This window comes from Protopterus annectens, chromosome 7.part0 (genome assembly GCF_019279795.1).
Source record: "Protopterus annectens isolate FY-2018-M chromosome 7.part0, PAN1.0, whole genome shotgun sequence".
Taxonomy (NCBI): Eukaryota; Metazoa; Chordata; order Ceratodontiformes; family Protopteridae; genus Protopterus; species Protopterus annectens.
The window spans coordinates 890,702,049-890,728,831 of NC_056739.1; the positions used below are offsets into that span (position 1 = coordinate 890,702,049).

Below are 26,783 nucleotides of genomic sequence, written 5' to 3' on the forward strand. Positions count from 1 at the left end.
TGTGAATAATACTCAGTAAGGAATATTTTAGAAGACTTAAATTAATCCTGATAGCAGCGTTGACATCTAGGAACAAAGCTATTAACCAGTTTGCTCTTCCTGTCCTAACTTGCAATTTTGGAGTGATTTACTGGCCCCAAAAGGTGTTGGATAGATTACACAGGAAAATGAGAAGAATGCATCATGCTCATCAAATGATTTATACAAATCTGTGCATACCAAGATTATATATTCCCCATTCCGAATGAGGTATCGGCCTCCTTGAAATTGATTACATGTATAGAGCTGCAATCGTGGGACTGCATACATGTCGTCTGACCTCACAAGACCCAAACATAGTGAAAGTTTTGAAACGTGAGGAGAATAATCTAAGATGGCTTCCCTTCTTAGTCTAGCAGAAGTATATCTGCATCAAGCAGAATGGAAATCCAACTCGAAGTAGATAAAAGGCAGCAAGTGAATGTTCCAAAAACAAAAGAATAATAAGGATCAGATGAGAAGGCAAGAAATGTGGAAAATGCATAAATTTAGTTGCAAGTATAGAAAACTCCTGGAACAACCTCCTGTTGATCAGGATCGAACGCAGGAATAGTTAGGGAGAGGTGAATGCAAACCAAAGGATGAAAGGTTAATATTGGCAGCACAAGATAGTGGACTTGCATGTTGGTTTACAAAGTCCATTGGACATGTTGGAGAAATAAACACGTAGGTTTTGTAAAACAGAATTGGAAACAGTTGCACACCTTGTTGCTGGTTGTGGCATACTAATGGCAGAAAGACTGTACTGAATGGAAAATAATGTGGCAAGACTGTTGCACTGGGGATTGCAAACATAATGTTGCAATAGCTGAAAAACACTGGAAATCTAAGACACAAAGCATCATAGAAAATGATGGTCTACATTACATGGGATCACCTGTTACCGACCGTTCCAAAGGTAGATGCGAGAAAAACAGATACATTGGTCCGTGAAAAGAAGACAAAGTAGCATTGATCATTGAAATCTCTACACCCAGTGACTACAGTGTCTTGTGTAGAGAGAGACAAAGTCATAAAATGTCTGGATTTACAGACAGAAATGAGAGCAATGCGGAAGAAAGATACCCAGACAGTTTCAGTAGTAGTATGAGCAACGAGGCTTATTTAAAAAAAAAATAAATAAATAAATAAACCTACAATCGTATTTAGATATGTTACTGATGCATGCAACGTAAGAATTACAGGAGGAGTCATTACTGGGTACATTGCGGCTGCTGTGAAGAGCGCTCATGGCTGACATCAAAGATTGAAACTATTTCATGAACTTTAATCATACTTTGACTTATGGATGGGGTCCATTCCAGTCATGGTTTTAGAAACCCAAAAGATTTGGAGAAATTAAAGGACTGTTTCAATAATTTGCATTGCAAACAATAAGTTCATTTTGGATATTCTTTTGCATGTTCCTCTTATAATGCACATGGCCATGTAAGATGTTCTTTACAGATTGCTTATGCAGGAATTGATAAAGTGAATGTTTACTAGCCCCTCATATTGGATGTCCAGCCTAGTGTTTGTAGTTGTGGAGTGTCTTTCATAGACATTGTTGGTTCAACATTATTAAGTCTTGCTGTCATTACACTGAGAATTCCTGCTGTGGACTATAACTGTCCTCTTAGGGAGGGAATGCCATTCAAGCCCAGAATATGAATTACCCATTCAGTTATCCAGGTCTCATATGAAAGAATATAGTGTATCATACTGTTTTCCTGCAGTTTGCAGAGGTGAGGGACATGTTGAGTAATGAAATCTCTTTGCACAATTTTTTAATCTTCTGAAGCAGGTGTAGATCTGCTGTTCTGGTATTTGTGGGTCTCTGATTTGTGAAGGTAAACGAGATCCTCAACAGCTGGGTCCCCTAGTTGCTCTGAAAGTAAGACCTAGGTCTCCTCTGAGGAGTCCATAAAACACAGAAAAGGAGGATAGAGTTTTTAGTCTTTTCTGGTAGCTTGGCCATTTCAAACCTGTGATTCTCCTTGTCTAGTATCTCTGAGGTATTTGCAGTGGTTATGTAATCCCAAAAGGGATGCTGCATTCTATAATTGTTCTGGTCAGTGCTGAATCCATGGGGACAGTAAATCTTTAGATCTGGATGACATTCCAGTGACTATCAGCTTCACCAAGTAAAACAATTTTCTGACATGGTGATCAAAGAGTGAGAATTGCTGACCTAGGTTCCCAGCTACATTTTCATTTTGAAATGGGTGTTTTCACTGCTTTATGCTGGGATATAGGTTGTCTGCTAAATGTGACAGTACATTTTTCAGAATTTAAATTAAATGCCTGCTGAAGGATTCTGTGTTGGGGTGGGATTTGATATCAACTTCCAGTTTGCAGTCATCTGCAAACTTGGTTAGCCAAATGCATTGATTTTTATTGTTAGTCAGAGAAGTAAATATTGATAAAAAGTCGTCCCGTCACTGAGCCCTAGAGGACATCACTGGTCACTTTTCTTGTTTGCTGACTCTACACCTGTCTTTATGGTGTGGGTTCTGTCTTTTAGCCATTCAGCTATCCATCATTCCACATAGTGGTATGTTTGTAATACGTTTGGTTAATTAATAATAATAGCATCGAGCATAGTGTCATACCTTGAACAAATCAAGGTGGGTTGTGAGCACCTTGAACAAATCAAGGTGGGTTGTGAGCACAATGAGACCACTGTTAACAGCGGGTCTGTATTACTGTGTCAAAAGACATGTTCGAACACATCTTAATCGACATGGAAATATTGACTTGTCAGAACCCGAACGACCGAGTCAGTGAATTTTTTCCCAGGGGGAAAAAAATTGCTCGGCCATCATTGGGGATTTGCTCTTTTCTCCACTGTAGTGTGATCTCGGCGTTGGTATATTTAGTTAGGGGGGTGGTGTATGTTGTAGGGTTTGAAAGGTTTTTTTTTTTTTTTTCTGTATGGCCAAGCAATTTTTCCCCCTGGGAAAAAATTCACTAACTCTGCCATTTGGGTTTTTGACAAGTCTATTTTCAGTGTCGATTGACGTGTTTGGTGAACATGTCTTTTGACACAGTAATATAGAGCCATTAACAGCTTGTGTTACCTTTTCAAAGAAATATATGACATTCATTAGACAGGATCTACCTTTTACAAAACAAGATTGCTGTCTGTCAAGCCTGATGAGAATTTGTAATGCCTGTTAAGTTACTTGTAATGTGTTCCACGGCTTTACAAATGAGACTCGTCAGGTTGATGGGTCTGTAGTTTCTTTGATCAGTAATTAAGCCACATTTACATTGTGGCATCACCAGTGATATATGCCATACGTTTGTGACTAAGCCTGTTGCCAGGTTCAAGTTAATTAACTTATGGAGAGGTTCTGCCAGGGCATGTTTTATACTGTTTAACAAAGTGCAATGTATGTTGTGTGGTCCCATGACACCACATGTCCTGTAGTGGTGATGGGGGGGGGGGTTAAGAGATACGGGTGGTGGTGTGCTTTGGGCAGTCATCCCAGGAGTGAAAATGGCACTAAATTTGTTAGTCTATTAGCTGTGTCCTTTGGGTCTGAGTAGATTTTGACATTTAGTATGAGCTTTGAACATTGTTTTAGTTTTCTGACATAATTTTTGAAGGCTTTATAATTGTCCTTTGCTTCAAATGCCAGCTTGAATTTATAGACTGCTTTAGCAGCTGTAGTAGTCTTTTCTTCTTTTGCTTTTTTTTTTTAATTCTTAGTATAATTCCTGGGTGGCTGTGATGGTGCAGCGGTTATCGTTGCCGCCTCACAGCAAGAGGTTCTCCGGTTTGATTCTCGGCTGGGTTGTCTTCTGTGAGGAGCCTGCATGCCCTTCCTGCGATAATGTGGGTTTCCTCTGGGTGCTCCAGTTTCCTCCCACATACCAAAGACATGCTGAAGGTGGATTTGGCACTCTAAAATGGGTCGTGAGTGCATGTGCACGCACCTTCTGTGGAAGGTTGGATGGCCGGGCTGGCAATTCGACACTGTAAAACTCCAATGCCAGTCATTCTGCAGACTATTGTTCCACTGTGGCAACCCCTAATGGAAAAAGCTGAAAGGAAAATTAATAGTATAATTCCTAGAATTTTATTAGACTTGTTTTTAGGTCTTTCAGTTTTCCATTTTATTTATTTTATTTAACATTTGTTAACTGGGAAAGTCCGACTTGGAACAAAGCCACTTTTCAGCAGAGGCCCAGGGAGCAAACACTACCAGGGTGTCCCTTTTGTATTTGGATCTAGATGAAGCTACCAGTTCTATACATTTATCTGGTTACCTGGGTATAAAATTCATTTGCAAGTCCGTGTCTGGGGTGATGTTATTTATGAATTTTCACTGGTCATTAAAAAAAAAAAAAAAAAAATGTGGGACAAATTAACACCTCAAACAGAAAAAAATGGACATCTGTTATAACATTTGACAAATGAGCATATAGCTTTGTAAGTGATTAAACATTTCCAGGTGAGTTGCCACTCCAGGTTCTTAATTTTTATATCCCTCACTCACTGAAACTTCCCTTTACTTCGGGGGGGGGGGGGGCAAGAAATTGAGTCAAGAGTCTAATAGGGAGCTTTGGGTCAACTGTAATAGATTTCAGTGAAAAGTTATTGCTTTAGTTTCTTTGCATAAAATTGAGACTTTGAGTAATAAGGTAACAGGTAAAATAGATGAAGTGCTATAAAGTTTTGTGACTTGGTCTAACCAGTAATCTGCAGGTATCATTGTTTTATCATTCCTGTTTTTCATAACCTATAAAGTGAGAATTTGAAGTACAAACATGCTACAGAAGTAACCTAGGAAATTCACCTAAATTGGAGATGTGGCTGAAATGGAGGGCTTAAAGGGGAAAAAGAAGGGGATTATTTATAAGTGACATAAGCCTCAACACTTTAAATTGTGCGTCCTGTGTAAATGATTTATTGTGGTAGTTCCGAAGTCTTTAATGGTAAATCTACAGCATGTTCAAAGTATTAATTTTAAAAATACTTGCACATGTTCTTTGCAGTTTTTTTTTTTTTCTGTGGGAGAGGGTGGTATATATTATAGGTAGAAAAAAATGCTTTTGTCAAATTTGGTGCCCCTTGAAGCCTTGTGATTTGCCCTATTTTCCTTGTATGGTCAAGCTGTCCCTACTTATAAACTGTGAGGCATTTTTTTCCCTTTTGACCTAACTCGTTGCTTAAAAAAATGTTCCACAAGGTCCTGTAGTCTGTCATTTAGCTTTATTAAAATTTAAAGAACGCATTACAGATCGATGTTAGCTTTTCTGTTCATCTGCAGGCTTTATCTTTGTGAGCTGAAATGCTTATAAAGGCTTTGTCTTGAGGGCTTAGCAAAGGTCTTCATTTGTACTGGTTCAACTATGAGCTGAATTTGGTTCCATTTGTGAGGCAGCTAAGCCTCCAAAGCCGAATTGCAAGTTCAGGGAAGCACTTGTATACTGTGTTATGTCTTCTCTGAGAATCGTACTTGACTCCTAATTATAATACTTTGGGGATAATGTAGCTGTTGAGCTATTCTGCAGTGTACTGTGAATGTTAATTGCCAGAACAATCCATCTCTCCTAAGTCTCTAATGTAATGTGGCTGATTTCATTTGGTAACTCGGAATTTTTAATTTCTTTTGATTTGGTAACGCAGATTTTTTCCTTCCCAGAGTCTTCTACCTAGGGTAGCTGCTAAACTTGACGTTGCTCCGATATCTGACATTATAGAAATAAAGTCTCCAGACACCTTTGTGAGAACAGTATATGCAGGTAAGGTAACTATTCTTTTATTCTGTTTTCTTTCCTCCCCCACTTCAGTCTTTTCTCAGTCATATAATTTCCATATGCATAAAAAGGAATGTCAGTCATATCTGATGCCATTTATTCATGTTATGTTAGCTAAATTGTGTACAAATGCTTTGATGTTAAGTTGTCAATCTCGCTTTCATTCTTGCTGGATGGGTTCGGAGCCGATTCTCGGCTCCGACTCGGCACTTGCTAAGCTCGAGAGCTAATTTTACCAGCTCGAGGCAACCCTATATCCCATGATGCAAGGCGGAGATTACCCAGATCTCGTTTGCCGCTTCGCTAACGAGGTGCCTTCTTTTACCAGCTCTAGGTAAGTGAACAGTTTTTGAGACTTTTCGTCTACCCCCCTTTAAATTTATATATATATATATATATATATATATATATATATATATATTTGTGTTTTGTTAACTAACGACTTACTTTAGCCCTATTCCCGTCAGTGTTCCTTTTTGAGTAAATTATTCCCTTTTCCCTAGTTAGGTCTTAGGCCTTCCCCTCCCTAAATTTTTTCCTGTCAGGGATTGTTTGTGTATGACTGTGTGTTATCCCTGTTTAAATTGATGGACTGAGTGTTTTTGTGTGTATGTTTTACTGTTGTGTTTCATCGACACAGTTATGTCGAAGGACACTAAGGTCTCAGGCTTCAAGAAGTGTGACTCGTGCTGTGAGAAGATGTGTCTGACAGACGGTCACACTTCTTGTGTTTATTTCCTGGGACCCTCGCACCTGCAGGACTCTTGTGCTATCTGTCATGCTTTCAGCCCAAAAGTCCTGCAGGAGCGAAAAAATAAGCTGATATTATGGGGCTTATTAAAGCCCGAGAGCTCCCCGACTAAGTCGGTGCCGGGGAAGCCCTCGAAACCTGTTAAGCCTTCGGCTCAGACTTCCAAGCCGTCGGCTTCAGGTTCATCCTCACCAGGTTCGAGATCGGCTCCGGCCGGAGCCGATCCTTCCATACCAGTCTCAGTATCGGCTCCATCCGGCGCCGATACTGTCAAATCCAGACACTCAATGTCGGCTCCGGCTGGAGCTGACGTATCTTCAGCTCTGATGGCTCCATTGATCTCAAAAAAGAGATCTCTATCTCCTTCAGTGGAATCTATACATTCGGCTCTGAGATCACCCTTGCTCTCGGAGCGGAGCCATCGGAGTCGTACTTCTCGGTCATCCAGGCTATCTGATCACGACCTCAAGAGAGTGGTGAGTAAACTATTAAAGTCTCAGGCATTGGCCCAAATACTCCATAGCCCATCTCAACAGACGGTAGCTATCTCACATCCACCGAACATTCCTCCTTCGACTCTCTTACAGAGCTCGGAGCCGGAGCTCCTCGGAACTGGCACCGTTGTGACTTCGGAGCCGATACCACCCCTTTTGGCTCCGTCGTCCTCTGCTCCGATTTCCTCCTTGAGACCTTCTTTGCAGGGATCTGGGTGTCTGGTCTCTCTCGTCGGCTCCGAGGGGGCGAGTGGCATAAGACCCTTGTCCGACCCCGTTCTCTCTCTCGGAGCTTCGGCGTTGGTGAGCTCGGCCCCGACATCTGCCTCAGAGCCTTCCCTCTTGGTGAGGCCTGGGGTTCCTATCTCTTCGGAGCGGGAACTTTCTGGTCTCTCTGATGGGGGAGCCTTTGAGGTGATGAGGAGTGTACTAGCCCCTGGGCTTAGTCAATGGACAGTTCCATCAGCTCCTCCCACTACAGTGCCTGCTGACGTCTCTTCCCACTCTCTTGCTCCCGGACCCAGAGATCCAAAGCCTTAGGTTTCCCCATTGGGAATATCTTCCTCTTCCGAGGCTTCTCCTGATCCGTCAGGGGAACCCCCGCGTAAGAGGACATGTAAGAGGAAATATCTAGACTCCCCTGAGTCTACTACATCAGATATTGACTTGGATGAGTCTAAGGGATCCCCAAGGTCCTCCTCTGAGGATGTTTCATTTTCAGACATCCTTGAAATCCTTAAGCAGAGGGGAACTGGCCCTCCCTTAATCCTTCCGAGGACGAGTCAGTATACCTGGAGGCGTTCGGATCTCGACCCTCCACCTCCTGGGTGTCTCCGCCTTTCGACCCTCTCATGGAGGTAGTGGCTCGGAAGGAGTGGATGGCTCCGGATTCGGTGGAACCTATCTCTAGGAGACCTTCAAAATTTATTACGGCCCCACAAGGTAGACAATATTTAACAAAGGGTGTCCCAGTTGATGCCATGGTGGTGGCTGCTGCCACCAAGAAGGAATTAGCTGATCCTTCAGTACCTGTCCATCCTCCTAACAAGGATTCTAGGACTATGGACAGGTACGGTAAGCGGATTTTTTCTTCAGCGACTTTTGCCATGAGATCGCTGAATTACTTATGCCACTTCACCCGCCTTCAAAGAGATGTTCTTAAAGAGTTGGGAGAAGATGTTCTTCATTCCACATTGCTGCAGTCCTAACCATTGGGTAGTCCGCTGTCCAGTCGGCCCGAATACCAAAGTATATGGCTGACGTCGGTCAAGGCGCATTAGACTGACGTCAGGACGTCAGGGTACTAATGCGCATGACCGACGTCATATCCTCAGTCTTTTTTGCCGCATGGTCCGATGCAGAAGCAGTTTTGCGAGTGCAGGTTGGCGTTCTGAAATATTTCCGAAGTCGGAGTTTCAGACCGAATCAAAGTTGGCTAAGTACCCCGTTGGGCAACATTTTGGTTTTTTCTTGCCTCAGTATTTAACCGGATGTCAGAAAAAGTGAATAACTGTATTTCTTGTGGGAAGCAGATACCTCATAGGGATTACCATACTCTGTGTATACCTTGTTTAGGGCCTGAGCACGACGTTGTTGGTTGCCGCTCTTGTGCTAGATTTAACAAACGCACTATTAAGAGAAGGTTAGACTGTGCCAGGTTAGTGTTTGGGAAGCGTTGTAATTACAAAATGCCGCCGGATGCTCCGGCGCCGCTTCCAAAAGCGCAGAGACAAAACAGCAAAGCCTAGGGTTGATGAACCGGCAGTCCCGGACGCCGGTTCTTTAGAAGGCTCAGTGGAGCCAGAGGTTTTGCCAGGAGTTTCTTTGGAGTCTCAGGCAGAGACTTTACTGTTACAGGATGTGCCCTCTCAGGAGGTAGGCCAGGCTGAGGGGCTTCTCAGGTAACTGTTCTTCCCTCTCTTCCCAAGATAGTTAGAGCTTCTCCTACTGTTTCCAAAACTTCTTTGAGAGGTAGGCCAAGTTCAGCTTCAGTGGGGGCTTCTCCTAGCACTTCAGGTTCTGTGCCTAAGAAACATATGCTTAAAATGGCAGAAGATTTAATTACTATGATTAGAGGCTCTATGCCCCCTCCTGATAAGAGGCCTAGGGTGGAACCTGAGTTTGAGAGTTTGGAACAGTATTCAGAGGCTTCGGAGTCTTCTGCGGAAGACTTGCAGGAGTTTCCTCCTTATTCTGATTCTGATGTGGATGATTCCACACCTACAGCTTCTCCTCCTGAGGATTTCTCATTTTCAGAGAGACTGCATTCCATGAGGGAACACTTTAAATGGGAAGGCCAAGATTATTCTGATTCCAGGAAAAGGCTTAGGGAATTCTTATTTTTACCCCAACATAGGCCCTTAGCTATACCTCCTGTGTTGAATGTGGTGGAAGATGTTTTTGCAGAGGCTTCCCTGAACCCTGACTCTTTGCCTCCTGCCCCTGTTAAACCTGATAGGTACTATAGGGTGCCCGAAGCTCATAAGTATTTGTTTAAGAGTCCTAGGGCGGACCCAGAAACTGTTTCTCAGGGGCCTAAAGGTGTTAAGGCCTCTGTGGTTAAAAATCCTGTTCCCACTGATAAGGAGGCAAGGGCTTTGGATAGGTGGGGAAAGAAAGTGTATACTTCTTCCACTCTAGCCATGAGAGCGTTGAATTGTCAGTTTCACATGCTAAAATATCAAAATTATCTCCTTTCACAATTGAAATCTAAGGTGGATGCTTTGGCGGAAGGTATAGAGTGTAAAGAGTTGCTGGATTTAGTTCATGTGTCTGAACAAGTGGGTAAGCATTCTTTGCAATGTGGTTTTGATGCTGTGCAGGCCTCCTCGAGGGTGGCTGCCACTAGTTCTGTTCTTCGCAGGCATGCCTGGTTGAGGGATCAGAATTTAGCAGAGCATGTTAAGACTAGGATTTTGGATGCTCCTTTACAGTCTGATGTGTTATTTGGTTCGCCTGTGGAAGCAGTTTTAAAGAAAATGGAGGACAAAGCTAAGTCTATGCAAACTGTTAAAGATTTTTTGCAGGTGCAGCCACCAAAGTTTAGTAGAAATTGGCCTACTAAGGGATGGACGTATCCTGCTTTTGATTCCCAGTCTAGGGGTAGGTCTAGACGTGGTAGGGGCAGAGCTCAAGGTTCTTTTAGGCCTAGAACAGGGGGTTCACCTGCTCAGACTTCTGGTGAGGGCAGGGGTCAGTCCTTTCGTAAACAGACCCAATGACCTGCCTTTTCAGCTGCCAGTAGATTCTCGCCTGGTAGCTCCTTTGGGAGGAAGACTGTCTCTTTTCAAAGAAAATTGGGATTTAATCACTCAAGACAGATGGGTGTTGGATATCATTCACCACGGTTACAGGTTTTATTTCCACACATTGCCCCCTTTCTAAGGCATGCCAGACGTTCCTCCTCCACAAAGGGAAGAGGCTCACAAGCAAATTTCTCTGTTACTCCAAATAGGGGCCATTCAGCCAGTCCCTATACCAGAAAGGGGCCTAGGATTTTATTCTCGCCTGTTCCTAGTACCAAAGAAGGGGAACACGTGGAGACCAATTTTGGATTTATCTATCCTCAACACTTATCTGGACATTCCCAAGTTCAAGATGTTGACGTTACAACAGCTTTTACCTCTGCTGGGCAAAGATCATTGGATGGTAACTTTAGATCTCAAGGAAGCTTACCTTCATGTGCCTATAAGACTGTGTTGCAGGAAGTATCTGAGTTTTCGAGCTGGAAATTCTCATTATCAGTTCTCTGCATTGCCCTTTGGCTTATCTACTGCGCCCAGAGTATTCACAAAGGTTCTGGCTCCAGTGATAGCTTACTTCAGGCTAAAAGGAATTCAAATCTATCCTTACTTGGACGACTGCCTGATTCTGGCTCAAGAAAAGGAAGACCTTCTACAGCATCTGGAATATGTCATAGCAGTGCTAAGATGCCTAGGGTATTCTGTGAACGAAATAAAGTCCAGTCTAGTACCCTCTCAAGACATGTGCTTTCTGGGTGTGAGACTGAATACAGCAGCCCAGATGGCCTTTTTAACCCCGGACAAACAAAAGAATCTTTCCAGTTACTTTCATCAGCTATCTCTTCAGTCCGGGCTGACTGCAAGGACAGTCCTTCAAGCCTTAGGGTTCATGGCATCTTGTATTCTGGTGCTTCCCAATGCCAAACTGCATATGAGGAAGCTACAATGGTATCTCATAAATGTATGGACACAGCACTGCCAGGATTTGGACACTGTCATTCAAATAATACCTTGCATTCAAAAGGAATTTTTGTGGTGGGCTCAGGAATGTCACCTAAACAAGGGACTCTCTGTGACCCGGCCAGAGGCGAGTCCGATTCTAACGACAGATGCCTCAGACATTGCTTGGGGAGCTCATCTAAATGGAAAGTGGATACAAGACAAGTGGCCTGCCAGACTACAGCATCTACATATCAACATGAAGGAGATGTTAGCAGTCCAATTTGCATTAATGGCTTTCAAGGAGTTACTTCTTCCAGGGCAGGTGTTGATTCTAACAGACAACACAACTGTCATGTGGTACATCAACAAACAAGGGGAACACATTCTTACCCATTGTGCAGGCAAGCAATGATTTTATGGGAGACTGCGCTCAGCTTGCAACTAACTCTTCAGGCAAGGTTTCTGCCGGAGCACAGAACTCCTTAGCAGATGTGTTAAGCAGACAAATCATGGATCCCCACGAGTGGAAACTGGATCTTCATGTATTTCAAAGGTTGACAGTGTCCTGGGGAACTCCAGACATAGATCTGTTCGCTTCTCCACTAAACCACCAGCTGCCAAAGTTTTGCACAAAGAGGTTACATCACACAGCTTGGAAAGTGGATGCTCTTTCTTTCAGTTGGAAAAATCTTCATGTGTATGCTTTCCACCTCTGCCTCTTCTTCCAAAGGTGCTTCTAAAGGTCAGACAAGACAAGCCAAGGATGATTTTAATAGCTCCAGATTGGCCTCGCAGCACTGGTACCCATTACTGAGGAGTCTAGTAAAGAAGCCTCCATGGCCTTTACCCTTGATTCCACACCTGTTGTCTCAGAGAGACGGCCACCTGCTCAATGTCAAGCTTCGCTCTCTTCATCTAACAGCATGGCATATTCTGTTTTGAGAGACAGCCGGTCTCAACTTCCTCAACAAGTTTTAAATGTGATTATGGAAGCTAGAAGACCTAGTACAAGGAAAGTGTATGCAGAAAAATGGAAGAGATTTTTATTTTGGAGTGCAGCAAAGAATTTGGAGATTTCTGAGCCTAATTTGAGTGTGGCTCTTCAATATCTTACTGAGTTATTGGACAAAGGTTTGTCCTTCTCTTCCATTAAGATTCATGCTGCAGCAATTTCAGCTCACTATGATTGTGACCCACCATTGTTTTCGCATCCTTTATTCAAGCAGTTTCTCAGAGGGGCAAAGAATATTAGACCCCCACGTAGAGCTCCTACTCCTGCTTGGGATCTCAATTTTGTGTTGGAAAAACTTACTCTACAACCTTTTGAGCCTGCGGGTACTGCTGATTTGAAATATTTGTCATGGAAGACTGCTTTTTTGTTGGCTATTACTTCTGCAAGAAGGGTTTCTGAGTTGCAGGCCCTTATGGCAGTAGAGCCCTTTCTGATTTTCCATAAGGATAGGGTATCTTTACGTACTAATCCTTCCTTTATGCCTAAGGTGGTTTCTAGTGTGGCTTTAAACCAAACTATTCATTTGCCTACTTTCTATGCAGATCCCCAAAATAAAGGGGAAAAGATTTTGCACACTTTAGATGTACATAGGCAGTTGCGTTATTATTTAAGCAGGACTAAGGATTTCAGGCAGTCTCAGCAGTTGTTTGTTTCTTTTGCTTTGAGTTCTCAGGGCAAGCCTGTGTCTAAGCAAACTATTTCTAAGTGGATTGGGTTTTGCATTTCATTTTGTTATTCCCATCATGGCAAGGAGATTCCAGCTGGGATTAGGCCTCATTCCACTAGGGCTACTGCCACTTCAACAGCATTTCTAAGGGGTGGCAACTAAGGATATTTTGGAGGCAGCTACTTGGAGTTCAGTGCATACTTTCTCTAAGCATTACCACCTTCCTCTCTACTCTAAATCTAGGGCTGGTTTTGCCACAGCTATTTTGCAAGGCATGTTGACAGCTCCTGCTTCCTTATGATTTGCCAGCCTCCCTTAACTCTGCTTTGGGATTCTACCCAATGGTTAGGACTGCAGCAATGTGGAATGAAGAACATAGTACAGTTTTGTACCTACCATAAATGTAGATGTTCGAGGATCCACATTGCTGCAGTCCAATTTACCCTCCCGCCTTCCCCTCTGTGTTTAGGGGTGGTGGTGTGAGTTGCTATATATTATTGTACATGTGTATATATATATTGTATATAAGTTTGGTGCAGGGCTTTTTGGTGGTTTGGATTGGGCCTTGTCTTTTTAGGGTCTTCTGACATCTGGGGCAAGAAAAGACTGAGGATATGACGTCGGTCATACGCATTAGTACCCTGACGTCCTGACGTCAGTCTAATGCGCCTTGACCGACGTCAGCCATATACTTTGGTATTTGGGCCGACTGGACAGCGGACTACCCAATGGTTAGGACTGCAGCAATGTGGATCCTCGAACATCTACATTTATGGTAGGTACAAAACTGTACTTTTTACAGGATCAGTCAGCTGCTGGGTCTCGGGATAAGATTAGCTCACAGCTAGGAATCCGTAACTCCATTGCTAACTCCTCCATGCGGCTCATTTCTTATGCAGCCGATGGAGCGAGTAGGGCCGCAGGCACAGGAGTGGCTTTAAGGCGTCAGTCCTGGATGCGGCTTTGTAATTTTGCAGACCCCTTCAAGGCGTCTTTCACAAACTCCCCCTTTGATGGCTCGACCTTGTTCGGTCCTCAAGTGAAAGACACTTTGACTAGATGCGAACAAGATGGCAAGACTCTTTCTGCCGTAGGAGTCCATTTCTCCACCCCTTCTAGACCTTACCCCAAAGGACAGAAGGGAGGGTAAATGTGGTTCCACAAGTCTCAAGGAGTCACGCCTGACGCACGCAGTCAGTTTATCCCCAGAGGCAGAGGGGGTAACAATAATAGACGCCGCCCTAGGGGCAGAGGTGGTCCGCAGAATCTGGGTAGCAGAGAGAGCCTCTTTCTGACAAACCCTTCCAGCATCCCTGAGATGTTGCCCGATTGTCCGCCTTCGGAGGCAGTCGGGGGAAAATTATCGCTGTACCCAATAGCCTGGCTTTCCCTTTCTCAAGACAAATGGGTACAGTCAATTATATCCGAGGGTTACAAAATTCCCTTTATTCAAACCCCAATTCAACAAAAGGGAACCCTTCCAGATGTTCCACCCGGTCTAAGGGAGCTAGCAGTACTAGAAATATCAAAACTGCTAGTAAAAAGAGCCATCCAGCCAGTCCCAGCGGACCAAATAGGATCCGGAATCTACTCAAGGTTCTTTTTAGTTCCAAAAAAGACAGGGGACTGGAGACCAATATTAGATCTGAGCAAACTCAACAAGTTTGTAAAGAAATCAAGATTCCGGATGGTCACGCTTCAGTCCATTCTGCCCTTTCTGGGCAAGGACAATTGGATGTGCTCGATAGATCTTCAGGATGCGTACCATCACATAAAAATTCACAGACGCTCCAGAAGATTTCTCTGCTTTCGGCTGGGGACCAGTCACTTCCAATTCAGAGCCCTGCCCTTTGGACTCACTACAGCCCCCAGAGTGTTCACCAAATGCATGGCAGTGGTTACGGCTCACCGGAGACGTCAAGGATTCCAGGTGTTTCCATATCTAGACGACTGGCTCCTCACTGCCACCACCAGGCATCAGCTTCTCCAAGCCAGAAATTACACCATTCACACTTGCAGAGGGCTAGGAATTTCTATAAATTTCGAAAAATCTGCCTTGTCGCCTTGTCAATCTATTACTTTTATAGGCGCAAGATTGGACACCATACAACTTTCAGCAAGGTTAACAGACCAAAGGATCTTGGACATTCAAAGACACATCCAGGTGATTCTTTTCAGCAACAAAATTCAGGCCAGATTTGCTCTGAAAGTACTGGGTCTTATGGCGGCCGCCATAACACTTCTTCCCCTCGCCCGCTTTTACATGCGTCTTCTACAATGGATGCTATTCACCCAATGGTCTTTTCAACAACTTCCAATGTGTCACGAGATCATAGCAACTCCAACTTGCAAAAGACATCTGACTTGGTGGATATCGTCTCCTCAAATCCATCAAGGCAGACCATTTGTTCCTCTTGCCCCGGTTGCCACGGTTGCATCGGACGCCTCCCTGATCGGGTGGGGGGGGGGCATTATCAGGGCAGAATGGTCCATGGCACATGGCAACCTTTCGAGTACCATCTGCACATAAATGTTCTGGAGATGAGAGCAGTGCTTTTAACGTTGCAAGCCCTCAACGACTCTCTTCCCCTGGGAACTATTGCAGTCCAAACGGACAATATGTCTGTAGTGTGGTATATAAATAAACAGGGCGGAACCAAGTCCTATCCACTGTCGAGAGGCTCTCCAACTTTGGCAATGGGCAATCTCCTCTCACCGGTTTCTGATAGCAACGCACATCCCCGGAAAATCCAACATCATAGCGGACAGATTGAGCAGAGCTATTCTCATGCCTCACGAGTGGTCTCTCTCAGTGACGGAAGAGATTTTTCAGAAGTGGGGCCTTCCTTGCTGCGACCTTTTCACTACACCTCAAAACAGCAAATGCCCAGACTTCTTCTCTCTCTTCCCCCTTCCAGGCCATCCCCCCAGAGACGCTCTAGCCCAAGATTGGCCCCGGGGACTTCTTTATGCCTTTCCCCCCTTTCCGCTGATACCTCAGCTAATTCAGAAAGCAACCGCCTTGAGAGCCAAGTTGATTCTCATTGCCCCTTATTGATCTTCCAGTATTTTTCCCGAATTATTCTGATAGAGCTGAACAAAAGTTACATTATCTCTATGTTCACCGCCAGCTCAGATATTATCTGGACAAGACTAAAATTTTTAGGAAATCTGATCAACTATTTCTGTCCTATGCAGAGAACAGGAAATGCCTTCCAGTTTCTAAGGTAACTTTATCTAGGTGTCTGTCTTCTGTGATCACTTACATTTATCAGCTCAGAGGCAAAGAGTTGGTTTCTAACCCAAAAGCCCATTCTACTAGAGCTCTAGCTACATCTACAGCTTTTCAAGCTAGACTTCCAATAGACACTATTTGTGCAGCAGCCACATGGGCCTCTCCTCATACCTTTGTTTCAAATTACAAATTAGATTCCGTCTCCAGAGACGGAGCTAATTTTGGTTCCACCGTTCTCAAGAGTCTGTTCCATTGAGCCACCCAGGATAGAGTTGCTAGGGACGCGGTCCCATCCAGCAAGAATGAAGGCGAGATTGACAACTTAACATTTAGAAGTTATGTACCTACCATAACGTTCCATGTTAGTTGTCTTCTCTCGCCTTCTTTCTTGCGTCCCACCCTCCATCTCCCTAGCCTGGTCAGACCGGGAAGATTATACATCTTCTATTAAGAGGTTATTACCTTTTTCTAGCTGTTCAACTCCTAGTGTCAATAGATTACGTTGATCCTTTCTAGAGAGTTATGATGTTATTTAGTATTGTTATTTTCTTCCTCCTCTTCAGTTGGAAGAAAATATTGCTATTTCTTTAGCTACCAAACGAGATCTGGGTAATCTCCACCTTGCATCATGGGATATAGGGTTGCCTTGAGCTGGTAAAATTAGCTCTCGAGCTTAGCAAGTGCCGAGTCGGAGCCGAGGATCGGCTCCGAACCCATCCAGCAAGAAAGAAGGTGAGAGAAGACCACTAACATGGAACGTTATGGTAGGTACATAACTTCTAATTTTCTAGGGTACTAAATGTACACTCTTATGAAGTTAGTGGTTTCATGTGCAATACATAGTGGCGTCTGGGATGACTGTTGTTATGAGTATATACTCAGGTTAATAGATACACATATAATATACACTAACATACTGTGACTTCAGCATTCAGTTCGCTGCTAATTCCAAATGTTGCCCTTGGGTGGAGTTGGTCTGGTTTACATATAGCTTGGTTTGTGTATCCTTGCAGCCCTAAATATGTGGCTATAAATCTTAAATCAGATGAAGGATGTGAAGGTATGGACAGTCAGAAATGGTATGATGAAAAGTCGTATGACATGGTAAGTTAAAAAGAAAAAAATGCATAGTTATGTAAAAGTCTGTCCAAAGTTGACCTTGGATATTAACGGCTCTCATGTATACTGTTCTTAATCCACATGAAAATTTTAGTGGTGATCTTAACATTCCAAAGCCCTGAGTATATTTCTGTGGAAGGAATGATAATGGTAGCATTTTAAAATTAATGCTGAATTTCTTCCGAGGGGGTTGGGGTTGGGGTTATCCTCCTTAACACCAGTGGCATTTTATGAAATGGATTCTACAGACTGATTTGAGAAGTTGTTTATTTACTGTCCTCATGATGAAAAAAGCTATAAAACTGCAGAGAAATATGCAACAATGTCCTTTAACTGTATCACAGATAATTTGGATGAGCATACACTTCCCAGATTTAGAATTTAATAAAAAAGTTATTTGGACATTTATTAAAAAAAAAAAAAAGGCTGGATTGTAAAAGGTTGTGAATATGTGCTGAAATTGTATAATAAGCAATCTGCTGCTTTGAAACTGATTAAAATGTCTGGGCTGATATGAGACCAATGGCATGTTTCTCTAAGGGATGGTATTTCAAAAACATTTTTAGGTATATGTTTTTTAACTTGCAGAGAAATGTATAACTAGAAAGTCTAAACATTCCGAAGAATAACTTGTCTTGTGTCAAAATTTGCAAAAAAGAATTGTTATGAGTTCCTGAAGGTTTGAAAGGCCAGCATTTAAAATGGTGTGATGTTCTCCATTCTCCATTTGCTGTTACAGACACAAGAGCCTGTTCTGGCACTCTGGAGACAATGGGCAGACAGTCTATTTCTGGATACACACACACGCATGCACACATGCAGGCAATTTGAAGAATCACCATCTCATCTAAGGCATACATTTGGGATGTGGGGGAAAGTGGAGGACCCAGCAAAACTCACGCTGTTATTTTGAGAATCCATGCAAGAGGCACTCCGGACTGGTATCAAGCTATGTAGAACAGTAGTAACCACCGTGCCTGTATAGCACCACTAGAATGAAGATGTAGCTCTGAAAATTATGTTTTGTATTGTCTATAACTATCTGTTTAAAATGAGACCATATCCAGTATTCTGTAATGAATTTAACTGCTAATATCCTCATAGATTTCAGAATGTTATATGAGGTTTGCCTGCAGGACGACTTTGTAGGTAGTGAGCTTGCACCAACTAAATGCCGACAGAGTAAAATCCATTTTTTCCCACAAGACTTCAAGAATATTAGTGCAATGGTATGTCATAGATACTTTATGTTAATTTGGGATTTGGTTTGTTTTTTTCCCCCAAACATTTATTAAAAATGTTTTCAGTGGATGAGTCTTGTACCAACAGAAAATGTTGTGAAGTAACTCCTCATCAAAAGAAATGTATAATAATCTTAAGCAAGCACACTGCTAGCTGTTGTAAAAGAAAGTCACTTTAGAAGGAAACTGAGTTAAATAATACCCACCACTGAAATATAGTGTAAAAAAGTGACATCTTATAATTTTATAAACGTGGTTAATTTTAGGTAAAGTTCAGAAATATTCTGTAAAGGATGTTTAATTTCTCTCATTGAAAATAAGACCCCCTCCCCTAACCAAAATAGTACTGATAAACAGTTTGCTCACTTTTAGGATGAAGGGAAATTCAGAATCCAGTTACTGAGAAAGTATCCTATTACTCAGTGTAGTTGTATTGAATAAAATACAGTATTTTTCTTAGGAACATTTTTTTTAATTTTGGGAAATATAGCCAATAGTTGCATTAGTGAAATTAATACAGTAATTGAGAGTCATAGATTCATTGATGATGTTTGAGTTACCATCTTTCCATCTTTGAAGTGATCGACTTTCATATGGCCAAGACCATATGATCAAACATTTGAGACATCGATCATGTAACAAAAAACAAAAACAAAAAAAAACCTAAATGTGTCTAGCAGGGGGGCAAGCCCCCTGCACTCCCCAACACCCCCCCCCGCTACTTAAATATACCAACTCTGAGATTGCACTATATTGCGGAAACTGGAAATCTTCCCATTCCGTGCTGTATGGAGATCTCCATTCAGACCGTTCGAGCTTTTAAAAGCTCGATCATATGGTCTCGGCCATATGAAAGTCAAGCTTTTAAAAGTTAGACTAGCTGAAGTGGACATATATATCACACCCAGTTTTGTTTGCCTTATTTTTAGTGAGGTAATAATTATAGAAACATTTAAGATTAATTGTACCTTGTTTGCTACGCATATAGATTCTGAATGCATTGTGTTGTGTAATCACATTACTCTCTCTAATTTCTAACCCTACAGTGTGATTTTTAGGTATGCTTGATCTCAAGTTGTGGATTCTGCAGTTTTATCAAGAAATTGTGTAATTTATAGGTATTTAAGGGTCATAGAAACATTTCTTAGAATGGGCAGTTTTTCACTAAGAAGTAGCTATTAGTTTAAAAATGAACTTTATATGTATTCTCAGTTTCTGTGGATAAATATTGTGTATTTCATATTTCTGAGGATAAGTTAAACTAACTTCAGTTTAATGTACGTTTCCATTGCTAGTTTAATGAAAAAAGTAGACAAAATATCGTTATGACAAGACTCGTCACATTTTCTATCTGGAAATAGGAGGAGCTTTCAGTAGTTGTGAAGAACGAAAATGATAAAACTACCTATTAGAAAAACTGCAAATGCAGATGCCTAAGATTAGGATAAAGATCTTAAAGGTATTTTGGTCGATTTAACATAAAACATGCAAGTATTTTTCTTGCAGCGTTTAGATTCGTTTCAAAAGCAGTCATTCTTAACATATACAACACACATTTGCATTTTAAATTTCATTTGTATTCCCGAAGGTCTGTTTTGTTTTCTTTAGTTATAGTTTTGTTTTTCATATAAGTTATTGTCTAAAGTGCAGTGAATGTCCTTGTCTAGATTGATGCTTAAGGTGTAAAATTTTGGCATATTGTATTCCAAATGAAATTATAATGCCTTGTTAGTTCCCTGAACAAGGAGAGAAATAAATGATTTTTGTAAATTAACTGAATATCTAGAAGAAGGTAAAATTCATACAGAACTTCTACTTTGAGCATCCAGGGAAAAAAAAACTAAAATGCTTTCAAATGTTTTAAAAAGATGTTAAAGAAGTTTTCCTGTTTGCGAGAGAGAGAAAATGCTCTAAGCGTGTTTACAAAAGTTAAAACAAATTTTTTGATGATCTTAATTTGCTAACTGTTAAGATTGCAACGAATGCATTCAGTTAGTAGTTAAAATATTGCTAGCTTGCCATGTCTTAAACCTGAAAGAAGATACAAGTCCAGCAACTAGCAGTAAAAGATAAATCGTTAATATGTAATCATTTGGCTTAAGACTGAAGTCTAGCAAATGTAATTTTTCTCTAGGTTTGCTCTCTTTGCTAGGTTTTATTTGCTCACTGGAAAAATGCTTTGCAGAAAAAAAAAAGTTCTAGAACCTAGGAGCTGTTGATGTTCATAAAGTCTGTTTGCTTCAATTTAATCACCGCATTAATATTAATTTAATCACCACATTAATATTCTGCCTGTGCTTTTTCATATGTCTTTTAACACTATATTAATAACGATATGAAGTATTATTTAGACGTTGGCCCTTTCTCACTGTAATAAGCAGTAATGTTCTGCATTGATTTGAGTTGTAAGAGCCTTTATCCACTGCTTGGTTACATAGTTGAGTACTGTAGCACGTTGATTAAAGGTTTTAAACTCTCATTAAAAGGTGTTGAGGGCTGAGATTTGTTTATTGGTAACTCCAAAATATGCTAGCCATCTCATTTGGATATTTTACTGTCTAAATGAGAATATCAGGGCTCTCAGATTGCAGAAATTATGGTAAAAATAATGGGTATAATACCATTTTATGGAAACCCTGACTTCTTGCATTTCAGCTACAAAGATGGTGTCCTCCTTGTCATACCACGTCTTTACAGTGACTGGTTTCCTGGTTTGGGACAGTAGTGGAGTTTTATTCTTGACTGGTTAGGAGATGAAAGCCCCCCATACAAGGAATAATAGCTTTTTTGCTTCTGGTCCCTTAAGTTCAAGCTGTAAGGACTTATCTAAAACTGTGTAGTCTACATCTTGCAGCTTTAAAAGAAGGAAAGTTGAGAGCCTTCTTTTTGTTGTTTTCATTTGCCCTCCTTGATTATGCTGCTTTTTAGTACAGAGACCCTTTGCTGCATTTTGGTTGAGGGGTTGGGTCTGCCTTTACATAAGGCACGCTCATGTCTATTTATGGAAACAGAACCCTAGCTACTTTTACCAGGAATGATTTTGTCATCCTGTCCTGCTAGCATCTTCTCTCTTTGGAAAAATTATTTGCGTGAGCCTTATTTTGTACCCCTTTTTACACTGGGTGATTTCTTCGTCTGGGGCAATAGTGATTTTTCTGATTCTGTCTTGGTGGAGGGGTGAGACTGTTGCTGTATAACTTCCTGTCCAACAGCATGGCTCCTTATGGTGTGTGCCATGTTCTAATCAGTGATATGTCTCCAGGTATCCCTGCTGTCTATATTTTCTTGGGTCAGTAGTAGGGCCGCCTTTATAGAGTGGTAACACCAGTGTAATAAGAATTTTTACTCTTGCTGTTTTAAATGTACAGTGTTTAAATGCTAAATGGTCAACATTTTTTTAGCCTAATGTTAAATTTAATTCTGTAGTATAACTGAATTTTTGGTATTGTACTTTTACAGTTTTTCATTGGTTTGCAGATTTACACAGTAGTTAAAGGCACTAGAAGGGACAGGATAGGGAGGAGTGGTTGTATTAGTTAAATAAGATCTGTTAGAAATACAGATTTGGATCATGATGAACTATAGTTTTTGTGATATTATAGATTTATGGTTGCTTTATACCGATCTTGGCATTGTTTCCCTTCTGCTGCATTTAATATTTGTTTGGATTTATAGAACACTCTCTATAAGTTGTTTAAACAGAATGAAACTTGGGTTGTCACTGGAGGCTTCATTAACAACTGTTTTTGTCTTAATTATGCTATTCATTGCTGATGTTAGAGATGTTGGGTTGGCCCATTTGATTGAAGAAATACCCACGCTACACGTCATATATCCTTACTAGACTGGGTTTTAGTTTGAGAAATTTTATGTGAGATCATTGGGGATTATCTTTCTGATCTGACTACTTTGATGTACAGAGTAACTGTCTAAATAAAATTCCTTTGAGAAAAATTTTTTGATATTTATTGTAAACATGTTGCACAATAGACAGTCTTGGTCAGAATTATGACTGATAGCAAAAAGATGTATTTTTTTAATAAGTATGTTTTTGCAGTGCTGTAATGAATTAGTGCATTTAATTTTAAAGAACCCTCATAAAAGAAAGATTCATTTTCTAGCTAGATGGAAAAACATGCTATGTTGATCAAAGAAAGTCTTAAATGCCATTTCTGTTTGTGCATTGCATTGGGGCTTGCTTGTCTTAGTAGCAGATTATGCAGAGAAGTAAGGAGATGTTGGTTAAGCAAGGTAAACTAGATAGAGAAGTAAAGTTAGGACTTGGTGGCATGTTTAGAGAACTTGACTCTGATCTTATTACACAGGATAATTGGCTGAGCTCTTGCAGAGAAACAGCAGAGTGGAATGTAATTGTGATAGCTCCGTTATGATCTGTAATGATTTGAACAATGCTTTGGGTTTTCATTCTCTGTGACCACTGCAGAGGTATATTTGTATCTAGTAAAATGATGGTTTTAAAATGCAAAAAGTGGCATTAGTTTGCTTTATCAAAAGTGAATTTTGACTGTCTAGTTTTACCTATCCCTGATTTATTTAACATTTACTTACTTGGGGGTCCCTTAGGACTCTACTTTTGACCTTTTTTTTTTTTTTTTTTTTTTTTTCCATCATTACTGATAATGTTTTTTTAATTTCTCTGCGAGTCCATAATGCGTATGTATACTGACTTTATAGTCCTGCCTTGTTCTCGTACAGATTTCCTGGTAAGTCCTGTGAGTACTTCAGACAGACATTGTAAAATAGCAGTGGCTAGATGGTCATTATCTTAGCATAAATACGTCTGCCAAAAACATTTTTTCACCATTTCCCCCACAACTGATGTAATCTGTGGTGATGGTTGTGTCATTGAGTGAGTTTCTGCCTTTTCTTTTAGGAGTTGTAGACATTTATCTGAAATTTGATTTCCATCTAGTATATTTGAATAAAGAAAATCCTAGATTGGCTCAGTAATATAAGGTTAAGTCACTGTGGTCTCGTGAGATGAGTCCCTATTAAGATTTTTTTTCTATTTTTGTTTATATCTTGGTTATATTTTTCTGGTTGTGTACAATTTTTTAGATGTGCTGTTAATCATTTCCTTAAGATTTAATAATCGCAGTGGTGTGATGGTCATTATCTTAGCGTAAAGATGTCTGACAAAAAGAATACATTTCATTTTTTCACTTCTCTTAGTGCAAACTAAAACAGTGAGAAGGTCGCATAGCAAAACCAACTAGTAAAAGCTAAATGAAACCTCCAGCCAAGCTAGGATTTCCACTGAGTGACCTCTCAAACCTCTTGTATCCAAGGTACATGGGATATATGCAAATGACCCTTGTGAACATCAGGTGTTTCAGCTATATGGCGATTCTGAATACCCATGACCTCTCTTAGTGCAGGAAATCTGAACAAAGGCAGAAATAATGGGACAAAGGTCTAATATCAGATACCTAGAACAATGGGTTTTGCATTAGCATACATTTTCTGAAGGTTATGAAGTCGGACTCAAATGACAATCTCCAATGATTTTCAGTAAACAACATATTTTGAGAAATTGACCAAAAATAGGGAAAAAATGGAAAAATCTGTAATAATCTTGGCAGTTGAGAGGTACATGTAATGTGCCTCCTTGAATTTAACATTTTTTATTATAGCCTTAATTTTTTAAACAGTGAACTTTTTCATTTATGAACTTGTTTCATTTGCAAGTTTTGTATTGTATTGAAAACGTTTTCAAATCTTCTGATGTTAAGAGTACGCATTCTAGTTTGTTTCCATCTTGGCTTGATCCATTGTTTAAGAAAAAAGTAGTTATCAATGTGTTCTGCTTTTATTCAGCTGTATTACTTTAAATTTTAATGTATTCCAAAGAAGTATTTTTGTTTGCTTGTTTTCTGTGATTGCTTGATTTTATTTTACTTGTAAACATGAAAAGCTTGCATTTTCCAAGGATAAATCAGTAAGTAAATAAAGTTAAATGAAAAATGTCAATCTGTTACAGACTCTAGTAGCTGTGTCTAAAGTATGGATGAAAACTTAATCTACAAAGGAATAGTGGCTAGTTTAAAAACACAAAAAAGGAATGAAAAAATAACTTTGTTGATTTAATTTAATGCTTAGTTCTGAAGTTACTTTAGCCCCATACATTACTGCAGTTATTTTTTTCTATGTATTCTTTACCTCTTCTGCAGTGTCAGCCATCAGGCCTCAACTAGACTTGGGTCAGGTATACCGCTAGTGTTGGGAGATCCCCAATGTTGGGATCGTTAAATCTGCTAGGGTGAGATGTTAGAAGGGGCAGTCATTCTAGCAGACATCAGGGATTTGTGCCCTGGCCCATATCTACTTCATTCTTCCCCCTGCTGTGGAAATGATGCTGTTGTCCTAGTGGTCTGAGGGTCTGGCTTTACCTCCGCCCACACAGAGGAGGATGATTTAGAATTGACCTAAATTGTGCCAGGCAACTATACAGTACCCTCCTTGCTAGACTATGTCTACCAGAGCCTAGGCATAAGAATGTGTGGGGTATGCCCCCCATCATGGTGATGTGAGCTCTACGTCACCACGGAAATGGTCTCTGTCCTTTTACGGTTACATGCATGCTCCCACACATGCTGTTTGCAAGGGCTACACTGACCAGCTTGTGTGGTTGTGGCAATTCCTCTCCTGGTGTGTGGGTTGCTTGATGCACAGCATGTCCCTGCCTTAGTCCTGGAGTGACAAATCACATAGGCTGACAGCCACCAACTTCTTTCCCCTGGGAGCATGTGCCTGCAGAATGCCACACCTTCCCAGTCCCCTCTCCCTGATTCCTCTGCACTCAAGCTGTTAATTGAACTTCTGATGTGTTGGTCACAGTCTGTGCTTTATCTTGCTGCACCACAGAGCTGTGATGCATTTAAAATTGTCCAGAAAATGCCAGCAAGTTGACCCAGAGGTAAAAAGTTAGTCTTGACTGTGATTCAGGTGACCGGAGTTTGATTAGAAACACTGGTGCAAGTCATTGCTGATGTGGGAGAGATGCATGTTCCTGTCATTTGAGGGTGGAGCATTTAGTAGCAATTTTCTGTGCCACAAATACTGGAAAGAGAAGCAGCAGTGCTTGTGGGCTGTCCTTGGGGTGCATTTGGGTTACCAGGCTGTGAAAAGCGGCAGCCTTCCTTAGCTGTTGCACGGAAGCATGTATAAGGAGGTATGACCCTCCCATGTTTGACATCGGTTTCTCTGACCAAAGGTAGACTAGGGTCTTAAAATAAAGCCTCCTAATTCCCATAATGCTGGTGAGGGTACATACAAGCCCCCTGACTGCCTGGATGATGCCCATTCAGAGTTGTTGGAGGTTTGGTCAGCATACATGTGGAAAAAAGTAAAACCGCTTTCTGTTTAGTATAGTAGAAATGCCTTGAGCTGCTGAAGTGTGATGGGATTAACACTTGACTAGCCAGATCTAAAGGTGAAGCTTGAGGGATCAAGTGCTTATGCTAGTTGGGAGCAAATCTTAGCCGTAACTTCTTGCCCTCCAAGCATTTTTCTTATTAAACAGTAACGTATTGTAAAAGTTGTAATTTTTTCCACAGTTTATTGGTCCAGTGAACCTTGGCAAGTGTATGCAGTTAAATAACTGCATGATTGAAATTGCTTTTGACCTTGTGAACAATGAGACAAGTGCAGTATGAATTCGATCAGGGCCAAGGAACAGTGGATCAGCTCTGTCTTGTATAGCTATTGAGGTGGTATGTGAGTTTGCAAGTCCTTTTTGTGTGTTTTGTGGTATGGAGAAAATGTATGATTTGCACCCCAGAATGTCTTGTGAGAAGTGTTACAAGAGTTTGGAGATGTAGGGTTACTTTTATGCTAGTTGGTCCCTGCATTTGAACATTTGGAGTGGTATCTGCATTCTTGGCATTGTTTGATATATGCAGGGCAGCTGTAGGACTCCACCAAAGGCATGCTTAGCTTCTTGTCCTGTTTTGATTTTTTTTGGACATACTGGTCAGGTGTCAACCAAGGTTGGAGTGTGCAGTTTGGGAACATGAGGTTTCCATCTTTGTTACTTTTGTAGACTGTGTTGTCTCTGGCCTCTAGTTTCTGGCATGTACTGGAGTGCCTCACTGAGTGTGAAGCATTTGGCATTGGAACCTTTAATCTCAAAGTCTGAAGGAATCCATGTTTTCTGGAAGTGAGCGTGTTGCTTTCTAACAGTACGCAAAAAGAACCACCGAGGCAACGAAATCCAGCAACAAGGACCAGGCAAACCACAGTCAAATAACCCTTTATTGTAAGCGCTTTCAGT

At 41.2% G+C, this 26,783-nt stretch overlaps 1 protein-coding gene across 1 annotated transcript in view; it reads left to right on the top strand.

Moving 5' to 3' along the window:
• ETFA (electron transfer flavoprotein subunit alpha) overlaps positions 1-26,783 on the top strand; it is a gene marked incomplete at its 3' end in the record, with an annotated part of 355,222 nt that overhangs the window by 148,432 nt on the left and 180,007 nt on the right. The window contains 1 exon segment of the mRNA XM_044077468.1: positions 5,673-5,772. Within this exon segment, the coding sequence (XP_043933403.1) occupies positions 5,673-5,772 (100 nt within the window).